At 44.5% G+C, this 26,478-nt stretch overlaps 1 protein-coding gene across 1 annotated transcript in view; it reads left to right on the top strand.

Moving 5' to 3' along the window:
* Positions 1–26,478, top strand: part of COL21A1 (collagen type XXI alpha 1 chain) — a 126,328-nt gene that overhangs the window by 77,072 nt on the left and 22,778 nt on the right. The window contains exons 14-18 of the mRNA XM_083495809.1: positions 1,162–1,215; positions 2,743–2,796; positions 4,201–4,254; positions 4,347–4,400; positions 17,066–17,119. Coding sequence (XP_083351935.1) covers positions 1,162–1,215; positions 2,743–2,796; positions 4,201–4,254; positions 4,347–4,400; positions 17,066–17,119 — 270 coding nt within the window. The remainder of the gene's footprint in view (positions 1–1,161; positions 1,216–2,742; positions 2,797–4,200; positions 4,255–4,346; positions 4,401–17,065; positions 17,120–26,478) is intronic.

Genomic DNA, 26,478 nt, shown 5'->3' with positions numbered 1-26,478 from the left:
CCACATTATAACTACTTATATGACTATTCATATATGCCTTTGTGTAGATAATAATACTTCTGAAAGAATTGTGCGTTTGCTAAAAACTTATTCTGCATTTCTTTTCAAATCAGTTCCATCTCCCACTCTTGCTTGATTTGCTTTGGTTTTTTCCTGTGTTCCAAATTTCCATGGGTTCACAGGATATTCAGCCAATCACACATGGAACTTTCATTACAACTGTATGCTTAGATGTATTTTTGAATGCATTTAATTAGTAAGCAATGTTTCTAAAAGCTTGGCTTACTAAAAAGTTACGATCTTGGTGTGTGAGGCTTCTGGGTGTAGCTGCGCTCATGCCAAAGTGGGTGTGATTTTATTGGCTAGATTTCAGCTCTTTTTTATAAACATAATTCTACATGTGTGGAAAATTCAGATGCTTCAACTTTCTGACATGTCTTTTTCCTGGAAATGTAGCGTACTTTTGTATGACATGAAATCCTTCTAACTATCCTTTTATATAGTTCTTGTACATCTACAGAAGTATGTAAAAAATCATTGACTGAACCAAATTCCAGTGAGCTCTTCAGTGTGCACATAGAACTCCCAATGATCACATGATTCTCTATAATGTTAAAGGGAACTCAACATGCATAGTGAAGAGATATGCTTGGAAATGTCTCCTAACATTTGGGGCAAATGAGGGAACCCATAAGGGTTTGGGCTCCTTCCTAAATATTAGTGCTTCTAGGTGTGCCATGAGCCTTTAAATCAGATGCTTAAATTCTTCATTCCGTGTGAGGTAGGCTGCCATTATGATTTAGCACAATAACACCTGTAAAATTCATGTCTGAACTGAAACTTGAAGTCAGGTTTCCTGGGTTGAAGCTCATTTCCTTAATCCAACGAGTGGGAGCAACTGTTGGGAGAACTTCTTCCTCTGTGAAGTTTAGTGAAATGACCCCTTCAATTTCTATATCCACAAATGGAGCAGAGAATTTTAAGAGGAGAATTTGCATACATCTCTGGTTGCTACCAGATTCAGGTTGCAATTCTCTACCCACTGAATTCAATGGAGCAAAGGTCCTCTTCTTGCTGAAGGTATGGTGCCTTTGGGTGGCTTATATTCTTCTGCTCTTTTCCTTATCTTGTCTCATGGTACCTTTTACCTCCTTTTTCTAGGGTGAACGTGGAGTTCCAGGTTTCCCTGGATTGCATGGGATGCCAGCATCTAAGGTTCAAACCAAATGCTTCTTGTAAAAATTGGTAGGATGTTAAAAAGTATCAGGGGGTGTTCAAAAGCAAAAAATGGTGCCTAGTAGTTCATTCATTGAAAATACAACTGGTGCAATTACTTCATCCAAGAACGTTTGGCTTCATTTATTTTCAATTAGTGTAGGCAGGCAACTATACTTACTTAGGATGATCATCTTTTATCTACTCTTTTCCATCACAGGGGCCATGACATGGTCCTAAGCAGACAATTCTCTAGTATACACCCCACCCTGGCCAAGGAAACTGGCATACTCGTTTAATTTATCTAGATTGTTTTTAATATTGTAATTTAAATAGTTTTAACCAGCTCTGGGACCTTATGTTGCAGGAAAGGTAATACATTGAAAATAATAGATGGCATATGAAAAACTATGGCTGTGAGCACATGCAATGCTAATCTATGGTTTAGTGTCATGTGAATGAGCAACACTGTAGTCTCCTGCCCCTCTTTTCCTTCTTTGTAACCAGAAGGAGGATTTAGTGGTGTTTAGATTCACTGGATTAGTGTTAGATTTGAACCTGGAGTTCTGTTTTAAAAAGAACTCTGGTAAATTTTTTAGCACATCAGCTTCAAACCATGGTTTACAAAGTGGTCTTGTTAAACTAAACACACTTCATTTGAAACCAGGACCCTTTGCTGGAACATAATGACAAACTGATGTTCTGTGAAACTGAAGGTAGAGGCTAACAAAGTTGGTTTCCTGGCCACAAAGGAAGAAGAGAGAAAAGGGGCGTGCAGGGGCTTGATGTTTTGCTTGGGCTTGTCCACGGAACCATGGTTTAGTGTAACATGTAGATATGTTGCCCAATGTCAGTTCAAAACCTGTCTTTTGTCATATATTCCTCAGATAGCCTTGTACTTTAGTATACTTCTGATAACCTACGACATGCAATTGTTTGAAATTTAGCTTTTCTATATTCAACTTCCTATAAATTGTTACCAATGGATTTTCATACAGTGAAAGACCATGGGTTTTCATTTCTCCCTGCCATTCAATTATTCGGTTGAGGTGCAGAGCTGCTTCCCCAGCATCAGGCATTGCTGCTGTTTACTGGGGCAGTATAGGGACAGAGTAGGGTTGTGGCAAGGTTGGGGCTGCATTGAGTGCACCAGCAGCAATGCCAGATTGGTTCTGCTGGTATGCCTGAGCAGCTCTAACCTCGCTGCCACCCTGACCTTATCCCACCAAGCAGCAGTGATGTTGGTATTTTAGAGGGCAGCTATGTGGCACTGTCCCATCATGTGGCCATTCTTACTCCAAGGTGGTGAAGGCAGACTTGCATTCTATAAGGTGGTGGCTTGAACATATATTTGCTGCAGTCTTAGGCGCTGCTTCCAGGACAGCAAATGTGTATTCAAACCACATCCATATCACTTAAATTGTTGCCTATCTCACTGATTCCCAATATGTGGGACATCCTGTCCTGAACAATATAAGTTGTTTTCTTAAATCAAAATTATTTCTGTATGCACATTCTTTAATCCAGGGTGACAGGGGACCTAAAGGAGACCAAGGGCTACCAGGAATTTATGGGAAAAAGGCAAGTATAAATTTAATATTTAAATTTGTATTGCTGGTAGAAATGCAGGCAAAGTTTCCTGAGCTCAGCGTTGCATATAAGCTTTGGGGTTCAAGAAGGCTTCCAAAGGAGAGCTGAATGTCACTAGCTCCCAAATTCTTTCCTCCCACCTGCCCTGCCAGCTCTCCTTAGCCCCACCCCAGCTAGCCCCACAATCTTCACAACGTGTTCCTTCCTTCTGTGCTTTGCACAGGGAAAGGGAAGTTCTGTCCCCCTGCCCCAGTGCTCTGGCTACATCTCTTCATGGCTAGCAGGACTTTACCTTGGTGCCCTGCTGTGCTGTTATCTGTCCTGGTCTTTGCTTTAGAACAATGGTTGCAAATGTGGCATCCACCCAAATGATTAGAAAGTTGAGGTAATTTTAATCTGCTTTAGTATTTTAACTTTTGTATGTTTTTAAGAATGGTTGTAATTTTTTCTTGCTTTTATTATTGTACCTTTTTGTGGGCCACTTTGAGGTTTTTGGCGTTGTTGTTGTTACAGTCACACAATGTATAAGCTTTGTGAAATGAAATAAACTCCCATCAGCCTCAGCCAACACCACCAATATTTAGGGGTAATAGGAGTCCAGCAGGATTTGGAGGGCACCATTTTGGCCAGACCTTGGTCTAGAAGACGTTGGCTGAGGCTTTCTTTTCCCCCTGTGGTTGTGTTCAGTGTAGTTCTAATGCTACAGTCCTGTCAGTGCAAGGATTTCTCCCTCTCTCCTTGTTCCATGTGCCTGCTAAATCTCTTCCCACAACCCTCCAGAGCAGATTTAGGGAGGTGTGGGGTGTGTATGGGGAAAGAGGTTGGAAATTCTTTTGTGTTAGGGCTAACTCTTGTACTCGCACAAAACGTTAATAGAATACCTCCCTGTGCCTTTCAAACAACCTCCCTCTCTGTTACTGTCCTACGCCTGTAGTACTTGTGGCATGTTTAAATATCTCATTTTCGTGATTGCTCTGGAATTAGCAGGATGATGGTCCTTTCTCTTGTGATGGAGGGCAGAGCGTGCAATGATGTGTTCCTTTCACCTTTTCCCCCTGGTGACTCCCACCTTAGCCTTGGCAGGAGCTTTGTATTCTCCAGTGAAAGGCTGCCATGCCTAAAATCACTCCAGATATTCTATACACCAAACACACCCTATGTGCCATTCAACTGTAGAGTGTAAGTGCTCCAGGTTTATGAACAATGGGACAATAATCTATCCTGCCAAGGTCATGCTAGGAACTGATGAGCTGACTTCCCCTCACTGCATGTGTATGGATGTTGTGTCATGGATTAATCACTCTGGAATTGCCTCAGGTCGTGATGACACACTGGCTTACTTTGCTTAAACAATACAGTTGCCATTCTTATTGCCTTATTTTATTCTTTTGACAGGGTGCAAAAGGAGAAAGGGGTACAGCAGGGTTTCCAGGAATGCCTGGGAGGCCTGTAAGTTTCATGTTGCTGCTTTCCCTTTCCCTTTTGACGGTTCTCTCTCATTACATAATGTGAATAATAGCATCTTCACTGTATTGTCACAGGGAAATCCTGGGAGCAGCGGGAAAGACGGCATACCTGGAAATCCAGGTTTTAAGGTATTTGAAATACTGAATTTATTCAAATGCAATAGGACAAATACCTTGTACTGAGAATGAACTTGCATTAAGAATCTGTGAGCTTGTGCTTGAGCTCCCTGTGTTTTATTATTTGTTTATCACAATTTTTATCCCATTTTTCAGGTGCATATTTTCTCCCAAAAGAGCTCTCGTCAGTCAAACAGGCTTACAGACTAAAAAGACAAGGCAAATAAGGGAAGGGGAGTTAATGGGAAAAGACAGGAGGGAGATAAATTTGACAGTGCTGGAATGCATTTGCTTTTCAAGCAGTCATTCCTATTCACATTTCCTATAGTCATTCAGATTCTTCCTCTGCTGGTGTTGCGTGTCAAAACCCCTCCCCCAGAAAGAAAGACACAGGACACGATGTTTAAGTTTAATGGGCATGAAATGGCCACAACTTTATTGATTAGAGAATTGAAGGTATTGGCCCTAGGCATTGGCTCCTATCCGCTACCCGGCAGGATGTCCGGGAAGGGTTAACACTAACCGTGGGAGGCCCCCGTTGGAGTACGCCAACTAGGATCCCACGGGTGTCACCGCTTGGGGCGTGCCGGGGGCCCTTACCTAGGTAGGTTTCGGACAAGACAACGCCCCTCGGAGTCCTGTACCGGACTACCCCATTTCCTGGGGGAAGGTGATGGCATTCCTTCCCCCCCATCCATTTGCATAACAATTGAACCCCAGCCAATGCCTAACCGCCAATACAGGGAAAGTTGTGACGGTTTGCTACGAGGTAGGCGAAAAAACCAACTGGCGGAAGATCGCCAACTTGGAAAAATTCCTACCAGGCCCCTTGCGGCGACCAACCGAAGTCCATAGCAAGGTCATGACTACCTACGGCTACCTAAACGTCTAAGGGTGGGTGGGAAGGGAAAACCTCTCAGCTGGTCGGGGAGTGAAGAGGGCGGACCCTGGGCGTGCCAGGCTTAAATGCCCTAAGCCACGCCTCCCCCCGGCCCGCCGATAGGCGGGCGGGGTGGCGAGCACGCCCAGGGATTCCCCCAACTCTCGCGGGGGCCAAGGTCAGCCCCCGCGCTTGGGGGGAGGGGCTAGACCGCAACCCCCTCTCCTCCCTTATGGTCAGAAATGGCTTTGCGTGTCAAAACCCCTCCCCCAGAAAGAAAGACACAGGACACGATGTTTAAGTTTAATGGGCATGAAATGGCCACAACTTTATTGATTAGAGAATTGAAGGTATTGGCCCTAGGCATTGGCTCCTATCCGCTACCCGGCAGGATGTCCGGGAAGGGTTAACACTAACCGTGGGAGGCCCCCGTTGGAGTACGCCAACTAGGATCCCACGGGTGTCACCGCTTGGGGCGTGCCGGGGGCCCTTACCTAGGTAGGTTTCGGACAAGACAACGCCCCTCGGAGTCCTGTACCGGACTACCCCATTTCCTGGGGGAAGGTGATGGCATTCCTTCCCCCCCATCCATTTGCATAACAATTGAACCCCAGCCAATGCCTAACCGCCACTCGAGCAAGGCTCGCCGCCAATACCTTCAAACCTGTAACCAATTCCTACGCCCTGCTATGGGAACCCCTGAACCCAGGACCTAATCCCCGCTATGATATCACCCAACCATAGGTCGTTCCCTGCATCAGACAGATGCACGCCATCCCTTCTGTAGAGGGCCTCGTTGCTGAACTGGATGCCCGGGTGTCTGATGACGAACCCGCCCAGAGCTGCCACTCTACGTTCCACCGCTCGTTCTAAAACCTTTCTCGCCTTGTTGACACCTACTGGGCTCACGCAGTCTCTCCATGTCCTCCTCTCAAGCAACGAGGACCAAATTATTGTGATATGAGGGTATGCAATTACCAACTCGGTCAGATCATCAAAAATGTGCCACCTCAGATCGATCGCCTTGCGATAAGCGAGATCGTTTTCCCCCAATTGAATCACTAGGGCGTCAGGCGGACCCTCGGCCGCAGCCCTGGCCATCACGGCTGGTTTGAATTCACTCCAGCGCATCCCTCTACGCGCTATCCAAACCAGCTCCACCCTGGGATGTAAACTCAGGTTGCCGCCCAGACCGCTTCTCAAGGCATGAAACTTGGCCCAGTGCACGATGCTGTGGCCCACCAACCAAATGCGCAGTCTCGTGGGTTCTGAAAAGCAAATAGAACAGTGGGCGGAGGTCAGGGGTGCAACACGCAGTCACAAGTTGCTTCTCACATAGGCTTTGTACGCGTTAGATTTCCACCTCCCCAAGTCCTTAATCCTCTCCGTGGGGAGCCCCATATGTACTGCAGTGGTGGCTGCGCCAATACGAAAGGAGTGAGCAGCAAATTCTGATGCCGGGAAACCACAGGCCGACAATGCCGACCGCATAACCCTAGTGAACTGGTGTCTAGTAAGGCGGGATCCGTCCGCATGTATCAGCAGCGGACCAGGGCCGCTAGGCCTTAGGTAAAGAAAACGCCTAGTGTCCCGAACCGGACAAGGGCCCTTCCCGTGGGCTGCCGGCAGCCGGAGCAGGGCCCCCTTGCCTTGCTGATCTGTCTTTGAGCTCCGCACCCGCACTATGAGATCGGTTCTAGACAGGGTCAGGTCGCTCATCCAAATTCCCCTCTGAGATTGGCTGGCATCCCCTTCACATACTACCTCGCCTACGCGTAGGGCGCCGAAGAAAGCAATGGAAAACGCTGTTGAGAATAAACGCGCTTCGTGCTTTGACCAGCAAATTTCACGAAGAACTTTGTGAATCTTAAACAGAATTTCATAAGTTACAGGCCGCCTCCTGTCCGCACATGGGGGTTGCTGCCTACGCCATCCCTCCAGAGTTTTGCGCACAATGAAGGCTGCGCAGGGGTCCTTCTCGAAAAATGTTTTACAAAAGTACGAGATCCCTGCTGAGTGAATATTGAGTGTCTTAGGAGCCCGGCCTAACTCCCTCATGTGTGCCAAGTAGCGGAGGACCTCCCTGGTTGAGGGAGTGGTGTGACTACTAGAGCCAGGGATGCGTGCACGAAATCTTAAAAAATCGACCCAAGCCTTCTTATACGATCTCATTGTGGACGGGGCCACTGCACCGAATACTCCCTTCATTATATCTCGCTCCCAATCCTCCAGAGATGCTCCGGGAAAGGCATCGATGATTGGTCCGCTTCTGGCGCTAATGAGCGGAAGCGCTCCATCTGAAAACGAGATAAAGCGTCCGCGATGTCATTATTAATGCCAGGCACGAATTTGGCCGAAAAGTAAATATTCTGTTCTAAACACAGAAGGACAAAGGCGCGCAATAGGTTACCCACCCTGGTGGACCGTGCAGATTGCCTAGCGAGGACCGCTACCACTGCTTGATTGTCGGTGTTAAAACAAACCCTGCGATTACGAAATTGCTCCGCCCACAAATGCACCGCTACGACAATCGGGAAGAACTCCAAGAAGGTAAGGTCCCTGGTGATGGGCTGACCTTGCCACTCCGCGGGCCACCTTTTGGCACACCACTGTCCGCGAAAATAAACACCGAAACCTGAGGACCCGGCTGCATCTGATTGAACTTGGAGGTCGGCATTAAGAAGCAGGGTATCCTGCCATAATGAAATCCCGTTGTACTTCTCTAGGAATTGTAACCAAACCCCCAGGTCAGCTTTTACCTGCTTGGAGAGGCGCACCCTGTGTTGAGGGGCTCTGAGGCCCGCCGCCAATCGAGCCAGACGGCCGCAAAATGGCCGCCCTGGGGCTACCACCCTGCAAGCGAAGTTCAAATGGCCTAGCAGGGATTGGATCTGTCTCAATGTTATTTTCTTTAGAGGCAAGAGCTGTTGTATGATTGTCTTGAGCGCCACCAATTTTTCAGCGGGTAAGCGGGAAGTTTGGGCCACGGTGTCCAACTCGATACCCAGATAGACTAGGGATGTGGCTGGGCCCTCTGTCTTGCCGGCGGCTAGGGGTACCCCTAATTCGCCGGCTAGGGATGTGAAAGCCTTTAGCATAGTGGAGCACCGTAATTTACTGTCTGCGGCCAAAATAAAATCGTCAAGATAGTGTGATACGCCAAAAGACCCTGTCCTGTTGCGTAGGGCCCAGTCCAGGAATGTGCTGAAAGATTCAAAGGCTGCACAAGCAACGGAGCAGCCCATGGGCATAGCCTTGTCAATGAAATACGCACCGTCAAATTTAAAGCCCAGCCATTTAAAGTCATCTGGGTGAACTGGAAGAAGGCGGAAGGCGGACTCGATGTCGCATTTTGCTAGGAACGCCCCCTGACCGAATCGACGGATCATTTTTACAGCCTGATCGAAGGAGGCGTATTTCACTGTACAAAGCTCCTGAGGAATCGCATCATTAACAGAACCCCCTCTCGGGTAAGAGAGGTTGTGAATCATGCGGAATTCCCCCGGGGCCTTCTTTGGCACGATGCCCAGCGGGGAAAGGTGAAGCCCCTGAAAAGGCGGTTCAAGAAAAGGACCCGCAACCCTGCCTGCCCTGATTTCTTTCTCTATTTTCTTTCTGACTATGTCGGGCCGTTCCCTAACAGATTTTTGGTTATCCGCCTCCCTGGAGTTGGGTGGGGTAGCCACCGGGATCCTAAATCCCGTAGAAAACCCCTCCCAGAGGTATTTCCCCGCGGTTTTATCTGGGTATTGTTCCAATAGGGCTTTGAGGGGCTGCAGGCGAATAGGGGAGAATGCCAAACCTAGATCAGTGTTACTGGCGATTGTTGTGACCTTGACGGGATGCACCGGGGGCACCTCTGGGATTGTTAAGGAAGTACCCCCTGCCCCCCCGAAAGGGCTGCGGCTTATTTTTGAAGCACGCGGAAGCGGGGTGATTACCCCAGCATTGCTCGCATTCATGTAGATACTTACAAAAGGGGCGAGAGCACACGCCCCTGTTGAACTCCCAGCATTGTCGACGCCTCTTTGGCTCAATCTTACCCGCTTTAGCTGCCTCCTGACTCTTCTTCTCGATGTAGGGGTTTACATCCAAGCCCCAGTAGTTAGGATCTGTGAGGTCCCATCGAGTGGTGGGGTGAAGAGAGGCATTCCTCCGGAAGTTCTCGTCGTACGTTAATGCCGCGTTTTCACCAGCCAGAGCTCGAGCTCGCCTCACATGAGCCTGGTAAGCCACTAAATCCATGGCGCGGTGGGGATACGCTGCGCAAACTACACCCATGAAAACCTGGTACCCGTCTAGCCAGTTCTCGAATGTGCGCTCCGCCCTGGGCGTTCTATACTTCCTTCTACCATAAGAGCGTCTTTTCTCACCTTTTCCTGTTACTTTTGTTGGGGGGAGCAGGGTAAACATATCCACGTAATCCCCGTTGAGGATCTTATTCCTCTTCCTATGTGACAAGTGGTTTCCCAGAATGAAGTCTGTGGGCTGATTGGTAGCGACCTTAACGTCCTCTACCAATGCCCCATCCTTCCAATACAGCACACCGCTAAAAACCTTTCGGTGAGAATTGGCCCTCCTTTCATGAGCCCATAGGGGGATCCCATGATTGGACTCCCCAATACCCCAATAACCATCCAATGGCCCATCAGAATCAGAATCTGAAGAGGACGTACCTGATTCCTCCTCCTCGGTGTCTGAGTGCCTGCTCTTCTTCTTCTTGGCCGACGTATGCTTCTTTTTGGACTTTCTCTTACCCCCTTGTGACGCACCGGCAGTGGCGTCGGCCGTTGACTGAGATGGCTGGATCTCACCCGGTTCCCCTTCGGAGCCAGAACACGCGCTGTCCTCTGTGGAACTGAGCGTCTGCTGCTCCTGAAAGGCACTTGGAATACCTATAGCTTGAGAGATGGTATTACTGCCGCTCCCTTTCTTGGGTGCCTTCCCCTTACCTTTGCCCTTTGCTGGGGCCTTGGCTTTACTGGCGGCTTGAGATGCTTTTTTAGAGCGGGCAGACTGCGCCCGCGTACCGGGTCGGCCACCGGCTATGGCAACGGCTTGAGCACCGGCTGTCGGTGCAGCCGCCTGTGCACCGGTTGCTGGTGCGACCGATTGTGCAGCTGCGGACCCTGACAGCCCCTGGTTTGGGGGGGGTGTATCAGGTATTACGTCCTGCGAAGGCTCTAGGGCGGGTAGCGCCGAAGATCCAGGTCTACATTGCCTATAGAGAGTTTCGAACACCCTGAAAAACTGCTGTAAAGTTTGAGGATCACAAGGTAAGGTTGTAGTCTGTGCGCCACCATTACTTGTGGAGGGGGCCGGCTGGTTGTCGCCGGTGGAGGACTGCTGGTTTCCGCCGGAAGCCATGACTGGTGAGCAACTTCAGAATGCTTGAGCAAAACGGACCTGCCCCGCCAGAACTTGAGGGGTTATACAGCAGAAGAGGTGTTAATTATCTAGCTGCCTTCCGCAGCCGGGGTCGGCCAAGTTCAGTACTTTCTACACTGGCCCTGCTCAGTGGAAGGATACACTTCTAGAACTTGCAACTATTTTTTTTTTTTTTAAATTATTTATTTATATATATATATAAAATTATTTATAAATTATTTGATTATTTATTTATTGCGTATATATATATGCGGCTGAAGAGGTATTATCTATCTATCTGCCTCCCGCAGATGGGAGTCGGCCAAGTTCAGTACTTTCTACACTGGCCACAGCACAGGGGAAGGATCCGACTTCCAACAATTTCAACTTGTTTATTATTTATTTATATAAATGTATATATGTGTGTGTGTGTATATATATATATATATATATATATATATATATATATATATATAATCTAATTATTTATTGTGTATATATATATGCAATCAGATTATCTTACTATATTAACCCTAAATGTTATAACTTATAAATCCCACTTATAAATGTAAATCACAGAAATAACTATGTGTTTTACTTGCCTGAGCTACTCCTCCTACCAGTCATTCTCAATATCTGAGACTAAATGTGCAGATATTGTACTTTGCAGTAAAACAGTAAAATGAAATATATTCCACCTATCTAGTAATCTGATGTTTAACTTTTTAACACCTGGTCTCCCATCCAATTTGAGACCACATCAGACCCTGCTTAGCTTTGCAAGTGTGCTAGCAGTTTTATTGCTGCACCACCAGGGGGACTCTCCAATCTTGAGGGAAACAGGAGCTTAACTTCCAAGAGGTAACAAAAGCTTAGCTAGTATTTAAGCTGCTAAAGCCAATATACTATCCAGAACTACTAGGCAAATAAGCAAACCTGATAGGTACACAACCACAGAATAAAATAACTAGGAATTAAATCGCAGGCTGCTGCCAAATTCAAGGAATAAAATAACCAGGAATTAAGTAATTAAAGGAACAAAATAACTAGGCAAATAAGCAACCTGATAAGCACACAACCACAGGCTGCTGCTGAATTAAAGGAATAAAATAACTAGGAATAAAGTAATATAAGGAACAAAATAACTAGGCAAATAAGCGACCTGATAAGCACACAATTACAGGCTGCTGCCAAATTAAAGGAACACAATAACTAGGAATTAAATCACAGGCTGCTGGCGAATTAAAGGAATAAATTAACTTAGAATTATGTAATCAAAGGAACAAAATAACTAGGCAAATAAGCAACCTGATAAGCAAACAATCACAGGCTGCAGGCAAGAATTTAACGATCAAAAGTAATTGCCAGGCCCTTGCCCTTAAACAAAATGGCCGCCCCTGTCCTCACACGTGGTTTCCCAAAATGGCGGCCAGTGCACTCTGCCCTATCTCAAAATGGCCCCTCAGGCTTCAGCACGTGGCGTCAAAACAATGACGCCCTGTGGTTTGGGCCTCCCCCAAAATGGCGGTAGGAAGGTGGGGGTGGTCGCTGTTCCGCCCTCAGTTGAAATGGCTACCAAGCCTTCACCACAAGGCTCCTCAAAGTGGCGGCCGGAGGGTGGATGAGGTTGCTGGTCTGCCCTTAGCTAAAATGGCTTCTGAGCCTTCACCACGTGACGCCCACAAGTTTCTATAGCAACCAGCACGGAGATCCGCAGAGGTAAGGGGGTAACGGGGGAGTGAGAAAGGAAGCTGAAAAATAAACCTCTAGCACCAAACAGACAGGGTTCCGGCACACAAGGATTTAAGGGTTTGCTTTTTAGATCTTTTTTTTTTTTTTTTTAAAGAGGAGGAGGGGGAGGAGGGCTAAAGGGCTAAAGGAGCGGGAGAAGAACGCACGAAGCGACAGCAGGCGAGGGGAGGAGTCGGCTCCAAAGAGCAAGGAGGTTTAAATGAACCGCACAGAGAAGGGAGACCCGGCAAGCGTGTGTTACCCTTTCCAAGCGCGGGATCGAGATTCCAGCTCCAGCAAAGACCGCGGTCCCGCCAGTGATTTCAGCTCCGGCTGAAGGTGAGGGCAGCTGAACAGTTGAAAAAACAAATCCCACGACGCTTGAACAGGCTTGAGGAAGACCGGGTAAGAGATCCAAAACCTCTCAGCTGGTCGGGGAGTGAAGAGGGCGGACCCTGGGCGTGCCAGGCTTAAATGCCCTAAGCCACGCCTCCCCCCGGCCCGCCGATAGGCGGGCGGGGTGGCGAGCACGCCCAGGGATTCCCCCAACTCTCGCGGGGGCCAAGGTCAGCCCCCGCGCTTGGGGGGAGGGGCTAGACCGCAACCCCCTCTCCTCCCTTATGGTCAGAAATGGCTTTCTGGTTTGGATAGAAGCAATGCAGCTACCCCCACGTTTAGTCTTTTGGCCAAAGTCCCCTTCTCTTCACTTCTGCAACCCCAAGGCAATTGGCAGAGGAGAGGATGAAAAGATTTAGCACACATGCCCCATGCAAAGAGCTAGCAAAGATGTCTACCAGGAAAAAAGAAAAGAAGAAAGGAAGCACAGTATTTTCTTAGTCCCAGGAGAGGTTGTCTGGGATCTCCCTTGCGAAGGAAAGCCTTAGTGGAGTAGCCTCCCTGGAGTTGGGGAGGAAATTGATTGCAGGCAGGCAGGCAGGCATGGTTTTTTGTCCAAAGCAGGCTGGTTGTTTCATTGCCTGTAGCCAGATGTTATATTAGAGAAGGGGATAGATGCAAAACATTTGTGAAACTTTCTGGGTCCTGTTAACTCCTGCATGCCCAGCTCATTAGTTCTCTTGAGACAGCTTGCACCCACGAGAGAAAGCAAGTAGAATGATCCTACAGGTTCCATGGGGGGGAGGGAGGGAAGGGAGCTTGTATTTATTTGAGGGTGTGTGTGCATGCCTGTGTTTCAGTGGTTACCCTGTTGAAGCTGCAGCCTAACCAAAGAGCAATACAACTCAGGACCAGGTTACTTGAGAGGCCGCCTCATCCATTGAATACACAGTAGGACACTGTGTTCTGCAGGAGAGCTTCCCCTGCTAACTCCTAAGAGATCAGAGGCCCCACTGCATAGTAACTCAGAAAATTTTCAGGGTGGCTGTCCCTGTTTCGTGGAACAGCATTCTGGTTAAGATATGACAGGCACTCACTATCTGAACTTTCTGGTCAAGCTATGACAAGCACCCTCTATCTGCACTTCCTGGAAACAATTGAAGACATTATCTGTGCTGTTTTTAAAACTATTTTAAAGCTGTTTTTATATTGCATACATTGCCTTGAGACATATATGTGGAAGGTAAGGTAAAGGTAAAGGGACCCCTGACCATTAGGTTGAGTCGTGATCGACTCTGGGGTTGCAGTGCTCATCGCACTTTATTGGCCAAGGGAGCTGGCATACAGCTTCCGGGTCATGTGGCCAGCATGACTAAGCTGCTTCTGGCAAACCAGAGCAGCACACGGAAACTCTGTTTACCTTCCCACCGGAGTGGTACCTATTTATCTACTTGCACTTTGATGTGCTTTCGAACTGCTAGGTTGGCAGGAGCAGGGACCGAGCAACGGGAGCTCACCCCGTCACGGGGATTCAAACTGCCGACCTTCTGATCAGCAAGTCCTAGGCTCTGTGGTTTAACCCACAGCGCCACCCACGTCCCTATGTAGAAGGTAATTAATAACTAATAATAATGAAATGTATGTGAGAAGGAGGACTGAAGTCATATGCAGTTACTTGCATTTCATTTATCTTTTAAATGCTGCCATTGGTGCTGCCCGTGTACCAAAGCTTTCTTTGTTGCTGCAGCAGAGGCTCTTGTAGTTACCCCTGTTCCTGTTAACTCAACCCATGTACAGTCCTCATGGATCCTTTCTCTTCATGGGTGGTGCTGGTTTGGCTGCATAACCAACAGCACCCAGTAGCTGAAGATGAGAAATAGAGGGAATAGGGAGAATGTATTGGATTGTCATCTGAATGGTTTTTCCTGCTGGTGATGTGGGCTCAGTGCATTCTTTTAAAACTGTAGGTCTTTATGTTTGAAAAGCATTACATTCTCAAGTCACTCTTTGATAACAGGTAGATACAGAAAAGGAAGAGTTTGATGCTCATTTTTCTTTAAGCTGTAAAAGCAGTAGTCTCTTATTTCTGCTGGAGTAAAATGTTGTCAGCTTGCCTTTGAACATCTGCTCTCCATAAAACACCACTTTACTTTGGGCTTTATTGTAATCAAAATCAGAGGATTTTTACAAGCATCTTTGGAGATTTCTGCTGGAGCCTTCCTTATTTTCTTAGAAAAATTCAGAAACAGATTTATTCTTGGAAACAGTAAGAAATACTTTGCTGCACACCAAACCCATCCTTTCTACAATTTGGCCTCTGTGTGGTCACACACATGGGGATCCTCTTCTGTGGAATGATCCAAAATGCAACCCTTCTTTGTGAAATGGGTGAGTTTTTCTCCCCTGTCTCTTTTCATTGATTCTAGAAATGCTGCAAAAAAAAAAAAAAAAAAAAAAGGTTCAGCCAGCCTCACCCTTCTTACTGCAGACAGATCCATATCAGGCATGGTTTGCAAATCTCTGAATCATGGTTGCCGTGTTTCAAAGCTATAGCTAAATCAAGCCTGCACAAGATGTCCCCTATAGTTTCCCCATAACTGCTACGCTTCTTATGATAACCAGTGCTCGACTTTTATCATGATGGCTCTTTGGTGTAACTATAGTTAACAAATTATGAACAACGATTGAGATCATGCACTCCCATTCCACTGCTCCTTCCCCTTGCAGAAGGAAGAATACACCCAGTCCTTAACCACAGCTAAGCAATTAGTCATTCAGCACCAGCGCTAACCATGGTTAAGGCTAGCTAGGATTTCCCCTTACAGTAGTATCTGAAATGCAATTTAAACTGCAGATTTGAATTCTGGGTGAAGGGGAACTGGACAGCCTTAATGTTGGCACTGACAGTGCTTAACCATGGTTTAAGGGGGAGGAGTGTATTTACTTTGGGGTGGGTGAGGGCAGATCACAGCATTTCTGAGACTGGCTCCTGGTTTCTTAATTGTCAGGGAGTCACTGTTAATTTGCACCATCCCTTCTTGTTCAGAGGTGATTCAAGCTGTGGTTGCAAAGGAAGGATCTCATTTTGTAATTCAAGCCGGGGCTACACTTTCCTTATATTCAATCCACAATTCAGTTTTATCCTCACAACCCTGTCAGTTTTGTTTAGTGTGAGAGATGTGACTGATCCACTCTCAGCTTTGTCGCTGAGTGGGGGTTGAGCATGGGTCTCCTCAGCCCTTGACCGACAACCTAACCACTGTACCCCAGTCTCCCTTACAATAGATATCAGTGACTTAAGGGGTCTGCAGTATGAACCATCACAGCTAATGAACCATCACAGCTAGCAGACAGAAAGACAGCCAGGCTTTTAACAGGTTCCCTAAAAAGAAAAAGAAGAAGTTTGGCAGCATTATGCCCAGAGTTAGTTTTACTGCCAAGGCTGCCAAGTCAGCCTTTCAAATCAGTTTGCTTAGATTTGAATAAATATGTCGAAGTACGAGCAAGGCAACCTTCTTCCTTCGTTCTCGTGTTCAAAGAAAAATAGTGACTGGTGCAGTCACAATTCCAAAGAATAATGAGGGTTTAGATCTAAAGGACCATGTCTGCATATGTGCGTTTCTGAGATTTGAGTAAAGCAGCCACTTGGGCTGCAGTGGATGCAATTCCCAGAGGGTTCTCTGACATTCAGGAGCAGCTCTTCAGGGTGGGGAGGATGAGAGGCTGTAGTAGGGAGGAGCTTTAAGATATGACTAGTAGTCTGAAGGGATTTAAGGGACACGGGTGGTGCTGTGGGTTAAACCACAGAGCCTAGGACTTGCTCCCATTGTTCGGTCCCTGCTCCTGCCAACCTAGCAGTTCAAAAGCACGTCAAAGTGCAAGTAGATAAATAGGTACCGCTCTGGTGGGAAGGTAAATGGTGTTTCTGTGTGCTGCTCTGGTTCACCAGAAGCGGCTTAGTCATGCTGGCCACATGACCCAGAAGCTGTACGCCGGCTCCCTCGGCCAATAAAGTGAGATGAGTGCCGCAACCCCAGAGTTGGTCATGACTGGACCTAATGGTCAGGGGTCCCTTTACCTTTACCTAGTAGTCTGAAGACACCTCTTTGGATCTCAGGCAATGTCTGCAACTCAGATGAGTGCAGGAGGATAACCTAAACAATAGCTTGGGGTGGTGGGAAGAAATGTCATAGCTATTCATGGTGATGTATTATTTTTCCAGCAGAATTTGCTCATTTCCTCTATATTGGCTGAAGAAAGCACATGTCCTTTTATGAAATAAAGCCCTGCACTGAAAGGCAAACATTTTAACCAGTTAATATTTTGAACTAATTTTAACTGATTTTTTGTCATCAATATTAAGGGAGAAGCCGGACAACCAGGTTCTCCAGGACTAGAAGGAAGACGGGGAGAGCCTGTAAGTCCACCCCAATGTTTTATACTTCAGATATTTTGCACTGATATTTTGTTACAGTTTTGCAGGGGTTCAACATTTTTCTTGGAAATATATGTTTTTAGAGGTCTGGTGTCAAGGAAGTTTGAGTCCAGTTTGCTCCATTATACCAATGAGTAGATCAGGCTTACCCATGAACCAGACCTCCTCAAAATAGTGGCTCACAGGCATACACACATGCTTAGAATCAGGGAACAGTGGGACCTACTTCTGAGTAAATAAATAGAGGTTTGCATTGCATTTCTATGTAGACCTCAGTGTAAGGATCTCACAGTGTGATGAGCAGAGGTGGAAGGGATCTGTCATTTTCGGTTCTCTCCATTTCTCATTTTCCCAATCTTAAATTCAGTTCTCCATATTTTGGTAGCAATTTGCCAAAATACATATTTTTAAAAATCCCCACCAGCATTTTTGTGTGAATTTATTTTAACAAGCACATTTTTATGCAGTTTTGTATTTTTGCAAGCAATTTCTCCTAATACAATTCATTTTTTTTAATGATCTTTTCACTAATATAGGCATCTTTGTGCAATGACTGTATTTGGCTTCTTATATTATTCTGGAAAGTACAAATTCAATAGATTCAGCTTTAAATGTGAACTGAATTGAATCCACCCCCCCATCCCTAGTGATAAGAGAAAGTGGTTCTCTGAATTCACTTGCTGACATACATAACCAGAGTGCACCTGTGCTTGGGGGAAAAGGAATTCTGAGGCTGCACTTCAAATTAAGATTCTGCCAATGTGAGTGACCTCATAGTTACTAGGATGCATAAACATTGGATGAGCAAGAGAACTGGAACTTGCATCTTCTGATCAGCAGTCTCTGTGTCCTAGATAATGACTACTAAATATATAACAAAAAAGTTGAATTAACTGTATCACCCACTCCTCCTATAATTCAAAATGATACACGTGTTTAAATGTTAGGTTGTTTCAAACACTTAGATTTACAGTTATTCTTGTGAGCGAACATCAGAGAAATTATTATGTAGTTACAGTGGTCTGAAACTAGTGTACAGTGAGGATAAAAATTGGGTCAGTAGAAACATATGATAGCTTTCCATGTCCAAAATCTTTGCTAGTAGGAGATGCTTGAGGAACATGCCTGGACCGCTGTCTGCATTTTTGTTCATTGCGCTGACTTCAGCCATGTTTGGTGCCAGGAAAATCAGTGTTTGTATTCCCTATAAACAAACAACGCTATTCTTCTGCCAGTGAAATTTGGAAGCAAATTGTTTAAGTCCTTCTTAAAATTTAGGTCTGTGTTTTATTATCCACTACCCCTTCGAGTCTGTAAAAAGGTAGAATATAAATCCAAAAATATAACCAGGTAGGTAAGTTGCCATGTGAATCTCAGATCTTCTTTCTTGAACTTGCAAAATAACAGATGCATTGAAATACAATTTCTGATGTAAGTGGAAACCATGGTTTCTCACTACATGAATGTTCATTCCTCCTCTTGGATGCATGCAAGGCGGAGACCAGAGGCTTTCATTTCCACAGTTCTCTGTGACATCTAAAACTGAACTGTGGTTAATGAGAACAAGCCTGGACCTAACCATTGTTTTCCATTATGTCTGAACTGGGCCTGTGATTTGTTCATTATTATGCCTGATGGTAAAAGACTAAATATTTTGGTAATCTGAGAAACAGTGATGTGTGTGATCTGGACAGAAATTTGTGTTCCGGAATATGATGGTAAAGCCCAACAACCAAAGATATGCATTTGAGTGGGTCACACATTATATTTTTTAATAAAGCAAACCTCAAAATATATCCAGAGGCAGACTTTGGAATTTTGAGGCCCACGGGATATTCCATGATACATTCAGTCCATTAATCACTTGATCTGCTGAGAGTTTCTCTAGGGAAATATGCTTTGCATATAGTTAGAAATGGACAGATTGTCTATTTCTGATCCATTTCAGTTTCATGTATGTTCATTGATAACGCAATTCTTGTTTTCCCATGAATCGATGAGCTTTTTTTAAAAACAACACAAACCCTCACATAATTCCTAATAAAATATTCATTACCGGTAATTTCAGCTGCTCAGTGTTAGCCAAAGACATTACTGTATTAAAACAAGACTGATTACAGCTTGTCATTGAGTCTAGTCATCTCATTCAACTGAAGCCAGAATGGGTGCAGCACTTGTTCTGGATTGGGAACCTCATAAATTCTATTTAGAAAGGGTGGCAGATGTTAAAAAGAAGAGACATCCATCCTTATATCATTCCAGCTGTCCTCAAGAAAGTAGGGCTACTCTACATAGATGGCTTAAAAGTAGCGGGCGATGTTTCACTACCTTGAGTTACTGTGAATTCCTTGAGAAAATTGTATCCCATGGTAGCTTTCTAGGATTTGCCCAGACCCAGACTATAGGCTTGATGAGCAGTTGTTTTTTTTTTTAATTTTAAAGGATGATTGCAACAAATACTTAAACAATATTAGCTGTGATCATGTTGGAATGATTATTGTTTTCATTTTTCAGACAAACCTAATGGCTATTAATTCAACAGAGAGTTGGGAGGTCCTAACCTCATGGATTGTGCTTAGTTATTCTGTTACACTAGGAATGTATTTTGTAATTCTTTTGGCAAGGAATTTGTTTTACAACATATATGTAGCTCTGAACTTCCTATGCACTGGAATAATTTATAGGGAGAGAAAGAAAGCGAGAGAGAAAAGGTGCTGTGTCTGGTTTTCAGGAAGCAAATGGAGATGAAAGAGAATATAACTTTTTTACACAATTTTATATTTTAAAAATACGTAATGCATGCTGTGGGTTTCTTTTAAAATCTGGTTTCTTCTCACTTAATTTCCTTTTTGAATGCACTTCTAATTCTATTTGTGATCAAGGTTTTATTGTAGTCAAATGTTTTATATAGCCAGGCATTGCATAATTTTACTTGATTTTCTGCTCTTTTCTTTTACGTTCTTAGTTGTTTCCACATGTATAAGATGTTTAAGAATGATGCAGTCTAGCCATAAATGAGGAATAGAAGCCCACTCAGCCAAAGCACTGCATGGTTTCTTTGGAATGCTTTCCAGCTACTTCTATCTTGTCTCAGTTTCTGCCTCCTTTGTCTTTTCCCTCAAGCCTACCCTAACTTCACTTGCTCCTATTCTGCATCCTTCCTTCAATCTTCTCTCTTGCCTTTCCCATTACTTTAGCTTCTCTTTATGTTTTTCTCAGTAGTCCTCCTACTCCTGTGTGGGGCATAAATTGCAATTTTGTGTATGTGCGTGCATGCATGCACTGAAGGACGAAGCCTCCACCAAACACTATATGCCTCTCTTTCCTATGCACAAATCTGCTCATAATTGCAGACAGCACAGTGTGGCTAATGGTAGGCACATTTAAAGCCATATGGTGGAATTAAAAGCATGTACCTGAGGGTAACTCTTCAGGACTGAATCCAGTATCTTGTTCCACTCATGAATGGGGCTTTCCTGTCTGCTGTACCCTCCACTCTCCGTGAATCTGCTCCAATGTGTCCCCCAATCATCCAAAGCAGATGTTTGAGGGGGCGCTTATAGGGAGGGCATGAGGGTAGGAGAGGAAGAGGAAGTCCAGCAGTGCGAATGGAATTCCATTGGATACAATGCTAAGATTGCTGTGCCATTGGTTGGACTGTGCCCAAGTTTTTTTAATCGATAATTCTGCCAATGCAGAAGAGAATCAAGTAAGAAAGTTTGAAGAGCAGCAGACTAGACATGTCATCAATAGCAGTGATAGCAGGTGGAGGGATTGGTGTTAAGATATAGGTAACAACAAGAGCAGATATGGTGATCCTGAGTACTAGCCAAGGAAAGATTTTAAGGATATTTATTTTCTCCGAAGACTCTTAAGTTTTTGAACAGAGATCAGATACATAAAATGGCACGTTTGAGTTTCTGTTTAAAAGTAGTGTTTATCCCTGTTGCTCTTGCAGAAAACTTCTGTACAGAGAAAAGAAAGATATATTGGAGATGTGTGTCCTGTTGAATAGGGTTAATTCTACAAAGGACTTCCCCAATGGCTATTTTCCCCTTAAGCCAGTGAATCATGAATTATTCCATACAATTTATTCTAACACTCCCAGAGAGTGGCACTTTTCCCATTTGTAGTGCTTCCAAAGATCCTGTTTCCCTTGGTGGTTTAACAATTGCATGAAAAATCTGTTTTGTATTAGCGTTTGATTAGAGACAGGCATTCCTTATCATTTCAGTTAATGCAACCCTTGCAAATTTTGTATTTTTTAATGACACAGATTGAATTTAACAAGTTTTGTGGCAAGGCCTTAAAAGATAGGCCTGATCTTTTGATCACCCAGAAATATTACCCTGACAATTAAGGTAATGTCTGCCTTTCCAATCAACCGCATACAGTACATTGGCTGTTAACTTACTTGGGCTATGAATCTGTGTGTTGCATGTAAAGAATTCGTTTAGTGGCTTTCTAAAACAATTCCAGAACTCAAGATGGTTTAAGTGTGGAGCAAACTTTTAAAAGGGGTTCTGAATGCCTTTCTCGAACATCTTCCTTTGAGCCCAAGCCAGCCCTGTCACTTAAAATGAATGCAAGTTAGGAAAGAGAGTAAACTATACCCGGAAAGCAAAGGAAAAACCCAATTTTGTAGGCCCTTCTGGGGTTGAACAGACATTAAGTAGCCTTTGCAGCTGCTGGTAAGTGATATTTGAATAGGAAAACAAGGCTGATGGGAAACTACTTTTGTTTTAGCAGCCTCTAAATTGTGCAGGGCATTTCTCAATGTTCCATATATTAATCATTAACTTTACTATGCTTGTTTCGGAGATTCACCGAGATATTCCAGATGTGTCATTTATTGGTGAGTCATAGGAAAGTGGCTGAATTCAGAGAGGCTTGATCCAGATACCTCTCTAACTGGGGCTGCTCTGCCAAAAAAACTTAGGATAAAGCCTAATTCCCATAGGTGATAATAGGATGCAGCATTTCTTCTGCTCGTTTCAAGGGCTTGCTTCATTCTGCCTTCTTGCCATCTTATTTGCCCTTATCAGAGATGGTCAACTTGGTGCCCTCCAGATGTTGGACTACAATCTGCCACAACCAATGCAGGCAGTGGTTGTAGTTTCTGACCATCTGGAGGGGCGCCATATTGGCTTCAGAACAAATGCCAGATGTGTATTGTTCAAGAACAAGTGACTGAACACCTTGCTAGTGCCCATGTGAAACTCCCTTCAGGAGATAATCCCCTCTCTAAGACAACCTTTGTCAGGCCTCCAATAGAGCTATTTCTCAAATTCCCATAGGCAGCCCATGTGCCACCTGCACGCACAAATCTGTGGATTTAGGACACTGATCAAACACTGATATTAGAAGAGGAACAGGACAAGACATTTCTGACCTGCTCCTAAAATGATTAGGTACCAATAATTTCAACAACTACAATATAGATCAATGAGGATCCTTTACTATGGGTAGAGTTGGCACACCAGTCAGTTGACCTGTCAAATATAATTTGGCTGTGGCCACCCACTGTCAAGAATTCCATGAAGCCAAGAATACTATGTGTAGGTGGTGGTGGACTAGCTTTGACAAGCATCTCTATGGTGTCATTAGTTATCAAGGGCAGGAGTGAGACTAGTTTGTGTCCAGGAACTGTGGCTGGTGGTGCCATACCAAGCACGGCAGCATGGCAAAGGTTCTTCTGCTGGGGTTTTGCTTTTACCTCAGGCATCTCCACAAACAAGCACAGAAACAGTCACCATTGGAAAGGTCACACCAGCAAGGGCCACCCATACTGTTTTGAATCTGACTTCTATTTATTTAGATAATTGTTATCCCTAGTTTTATTTCTGTTTAAAGTTCTTCTTTAAAATAAACGGTTGTAACTATAGGCTGACCTGGATGTTCCTCAATAAAAGTCAAATAGAGTAGCTATTGAGTACACTGTATTTACAGAAACATTTACCTAACATTTTAGTAATTCATTCTGATTTTTTTGAAACTTGGTTTCATCGTTTCACAGGAGCTGCTAATTTGATTTTTTTAAAAAATAACATCAGTATAAAAACTGTTGGTGGTTGAAGTATCTTTGCTTATTTTGTTCTTGTAATGTTCATGCTTTAAAAATACTGGTTCATTATTTGATAATGGCCAGTCAAATATCCAATACTACATAGGGATTATTCATTTAACCTACACAGTTTTGGGTGGGAGGCAGGGTGGGAGGAGGAAAGAGCCCCCTGTTGCAGGATCCTGTCCATCACTGGATCTCTCTGCCCATTTTCTCAGTGTCTTTCACAACCCGTTTAAGGCTCACCCCACAGTTTGAGAGCTCATGCTATGTTTGAAACTTTCATTGTTGATCTTTTTGCCAAATGTTCCATAGTCTGGTTATTCTCCTGCCAGCCTTCTGTGTATCAAGGAAGAGATATTGTGTAACTAGGAAATTTAATTTTGAAGGAAAAAGTAAATGTGTCTGGCCTGTTAATAAAATCCATCCAGATGATGACTGATTCTTCCATCACTTGTTCTTCATACAAATGTTTGTACCAACAGCATCAGCCTTCTTTGCGCATTATCCAAATGGGGACATTGAGGAGGGCAGTGGGAACAAACATGTTGGTTTTGCCCCCTTCCACCTTGCAACTTTGTTAGTTGCTGAATCATGGAAGATATGTAACTATAGGCAGGCGGGGAGCTGGTTGTATCCATGGAAGATCCCTACACATTTTGGGATCTTCCATGGATACAACCAGCTCCCCACAAACTGGAATTATGAAAGTGGTATGGAGGGGTCAGAGGTATTGTCCCTGGTGATTCTCTTCATGTATTTACTTCTCCACTTGGATACTTCCTTGAAGTGGACTACATAGAAGATTCAAAAAGGACAACTTGTTTCGGGGTGTGTGTGTTGTGTTTGTGTGTGCTACCTCACTTTTTGAAGGTGAATTTCACTATTTTGCTGTTGCTGCTGGTGACCCCACATTTATCCTAAACCAGCTTTCAGAATTAGAATAATTCCTCAGAAAACTAAAGCTAATGAATTAGGGCTATGACCCCACCTAAAAACAAAATAATGCAAGTCACGTTTAATACCATGTTGTGGTGTTCATGGATTACAGGATATTGGGGCAGGATCAGTTTTGGGAGAATTTTGGAACTATGAAAAACCTTGAATTAAGAAAATGAAAAATCTCTGTTGTTGCTCTTTTTGTCCATGTAGTGGTGAATCAGCCAGAAAATACTTACGGATTAATTTACAAAGTGTTGCCTGGGCCTCATTTTTTAGAACATCTCACTTGGGTTTGTTCAGTCTTCACTGGCTACCAGATAATTTGTAAATTCAGTTCATGGCACTGGCTTTTAAATCTAATGCTCTGGTTTGAGTCCAAGCTTTTTTTGAAGGAACTCCTTTTTCCTCATGAGCCTGCCAAGACCCTGCCTGCTCCTTTGACACCAGAAACCTGGCCTCTAGAAATGCAGAACAGGGAATTTTGGGTTGTGGAACCCAGATTGTGAATCTTCTTGCCCAGGAGCAGATGGCATGGTGGAGCTGTGCTGCTCTCCTGACCTCCCTCTGGCACAGTCATTGCTGCATCTGGCAGGAGCACTGAGTTGGCTCGATTGGCAGTTTTGCACTGTGCCAGCCTTGCCATTGCCTCTTCCCTCTGCCTGGTATGCTGCAGTGAATTAGCCAGAAGACAGTCAGATGGGCAGCACAGTTCCACCCCACTGTCCACTGTTGTCCTTACCTCAGCAGGTCCTGATTGGCTTTTTGAGATTCTATTAATAACTTGTTTTTCATTTTTGCCAAGCTTTGGGTTGGTTTAAGATATTCACCCAGTGCTACTGTTAGTTATTTTTAGTTGTTTTTGGTTTAAAGTTCTGTTTCTGTTTATTATTTTCACATTGTGTTACATTTTTTAACTTGGTTATGAGGTGCTGTGGGGCCCCATGGAGGGCTGAAAGGCAGGATATATTTTGTTGACGAAAAGTATAAATTAAAAATGTACAATGGGGGGGATGGAGAGTCCTGGGCCCTTCAGTATAACATGCAGATGGTCCTGTTGATGTACTGTTGTTGGTCAAGTTTATTTGTCCTGTATAAGTCATGCTCTCTGTAAGAATAATTGCTGTAGCATTGATTCTGTGTTTGCTTACCATACCCCCCCCCCCAATCTTACCACCACGTTCCTACAACTGATGAAGTGGACTCTAGTCCATGAAAGCTTGTTCCATAATACAATTTGTTAGCCTTTAATGTGCCACATGGCTTTTGTGGATTTTTGTTTACTTTTTACTTTTTACTTTGCTCTGAAGCGCATTTTAGTTTTCTTTTCTTTCCCTGGCAAAGGCAGCTAGACAAAATGTGTTTTCACCTTACTTAGCTCAATTCATGGGCATGAAGCCCAGTTGCTATTGTATTTGGAAGAGTCAACATCAAGTAATTCTGCACCACGCCGAGATTTCTTGAATTGCTGGAGTTCCCAGCTTCAATTTATATTTTGAACTCATAGTTTCATATAATGCTTTGCAGCATCTCTCTGCAGTAATTGGTTTGTTTGTTTGCTTATATTTAGCCTGCAACATTTCGGGTGGAATTCAGTGTTGCACTGTTCCATTCGTTACACCTGTGCAAACATTCTAGCTTGCCAGACGGAATGATAGCTCTCCTCCCCCGCACAATGTTTTGGGGGGTGCTCTTTTTTTGGGGGGGTGACCCAGAAGTCCATGCACAGGGCTCCTGCTGATGGGCTGGTTAGGTCAAATGTTGCCTTTTGCATTTGGGTCCAGTCCAGAAAGGATAGCCTGTTCAAAGAACCAGTTTGCCATTCCAGATTGAACCTTCATATATATTACTTGACATGTTGAAAAGTCCACAACTCAGCACCAAGGTATGTGTATGTTAATCACTCTGGTTTAGTTTCCCATCCATACAATAGACACAGTAGTGACCTACCTCACAGGGTTGTGAGGGTCAACACAATAGAAACTGGGAAATGCTTTGCAAATTTGCTCTAGAAACGATTCTCAATGCTTGTAGCAATCTATCCATGTTGCCAATATATAACAATACAGATATTTGAAATCCCCCCCCCCCGAAAGTTGTGCTGTTGACGGTGTAGGTCTTTGCTCATGTTATTCCATAGCCAAATGTCAAAACTCTCACTAGTAGCGTCATTCCAATCCTGTTAGGTCTTGCTACTAACTTCTGAATACAGTGCTTCTTGCTGCTGAGGTCAGTGAGGCTGCTCCCTCTTCAGTGTGCTTAAAATTACAGACATTTGGAAAGCCATTTCCCTCAGTGTTTTTATAATCACCACCTAATGGGATAGGCTATGTCCAGG

Source organism: Podarcis liolepis (genome assembly GCF_965112155.1).
Source record: "Podarcis liolepis genome assembly, chromosome: 3".
Classification (NCBI taxonomy): domain Eukaryota; kingdom Metazoa; phylum Chordata; class Lepidosauria; order Squamata; family Lacertidae; genus Podarcis; species Podarcis liolepis.
Note: the sequence above shows the minus strand (reverse complement) of the source record. Positions and strands in the feature narration are given on the sequence as shown.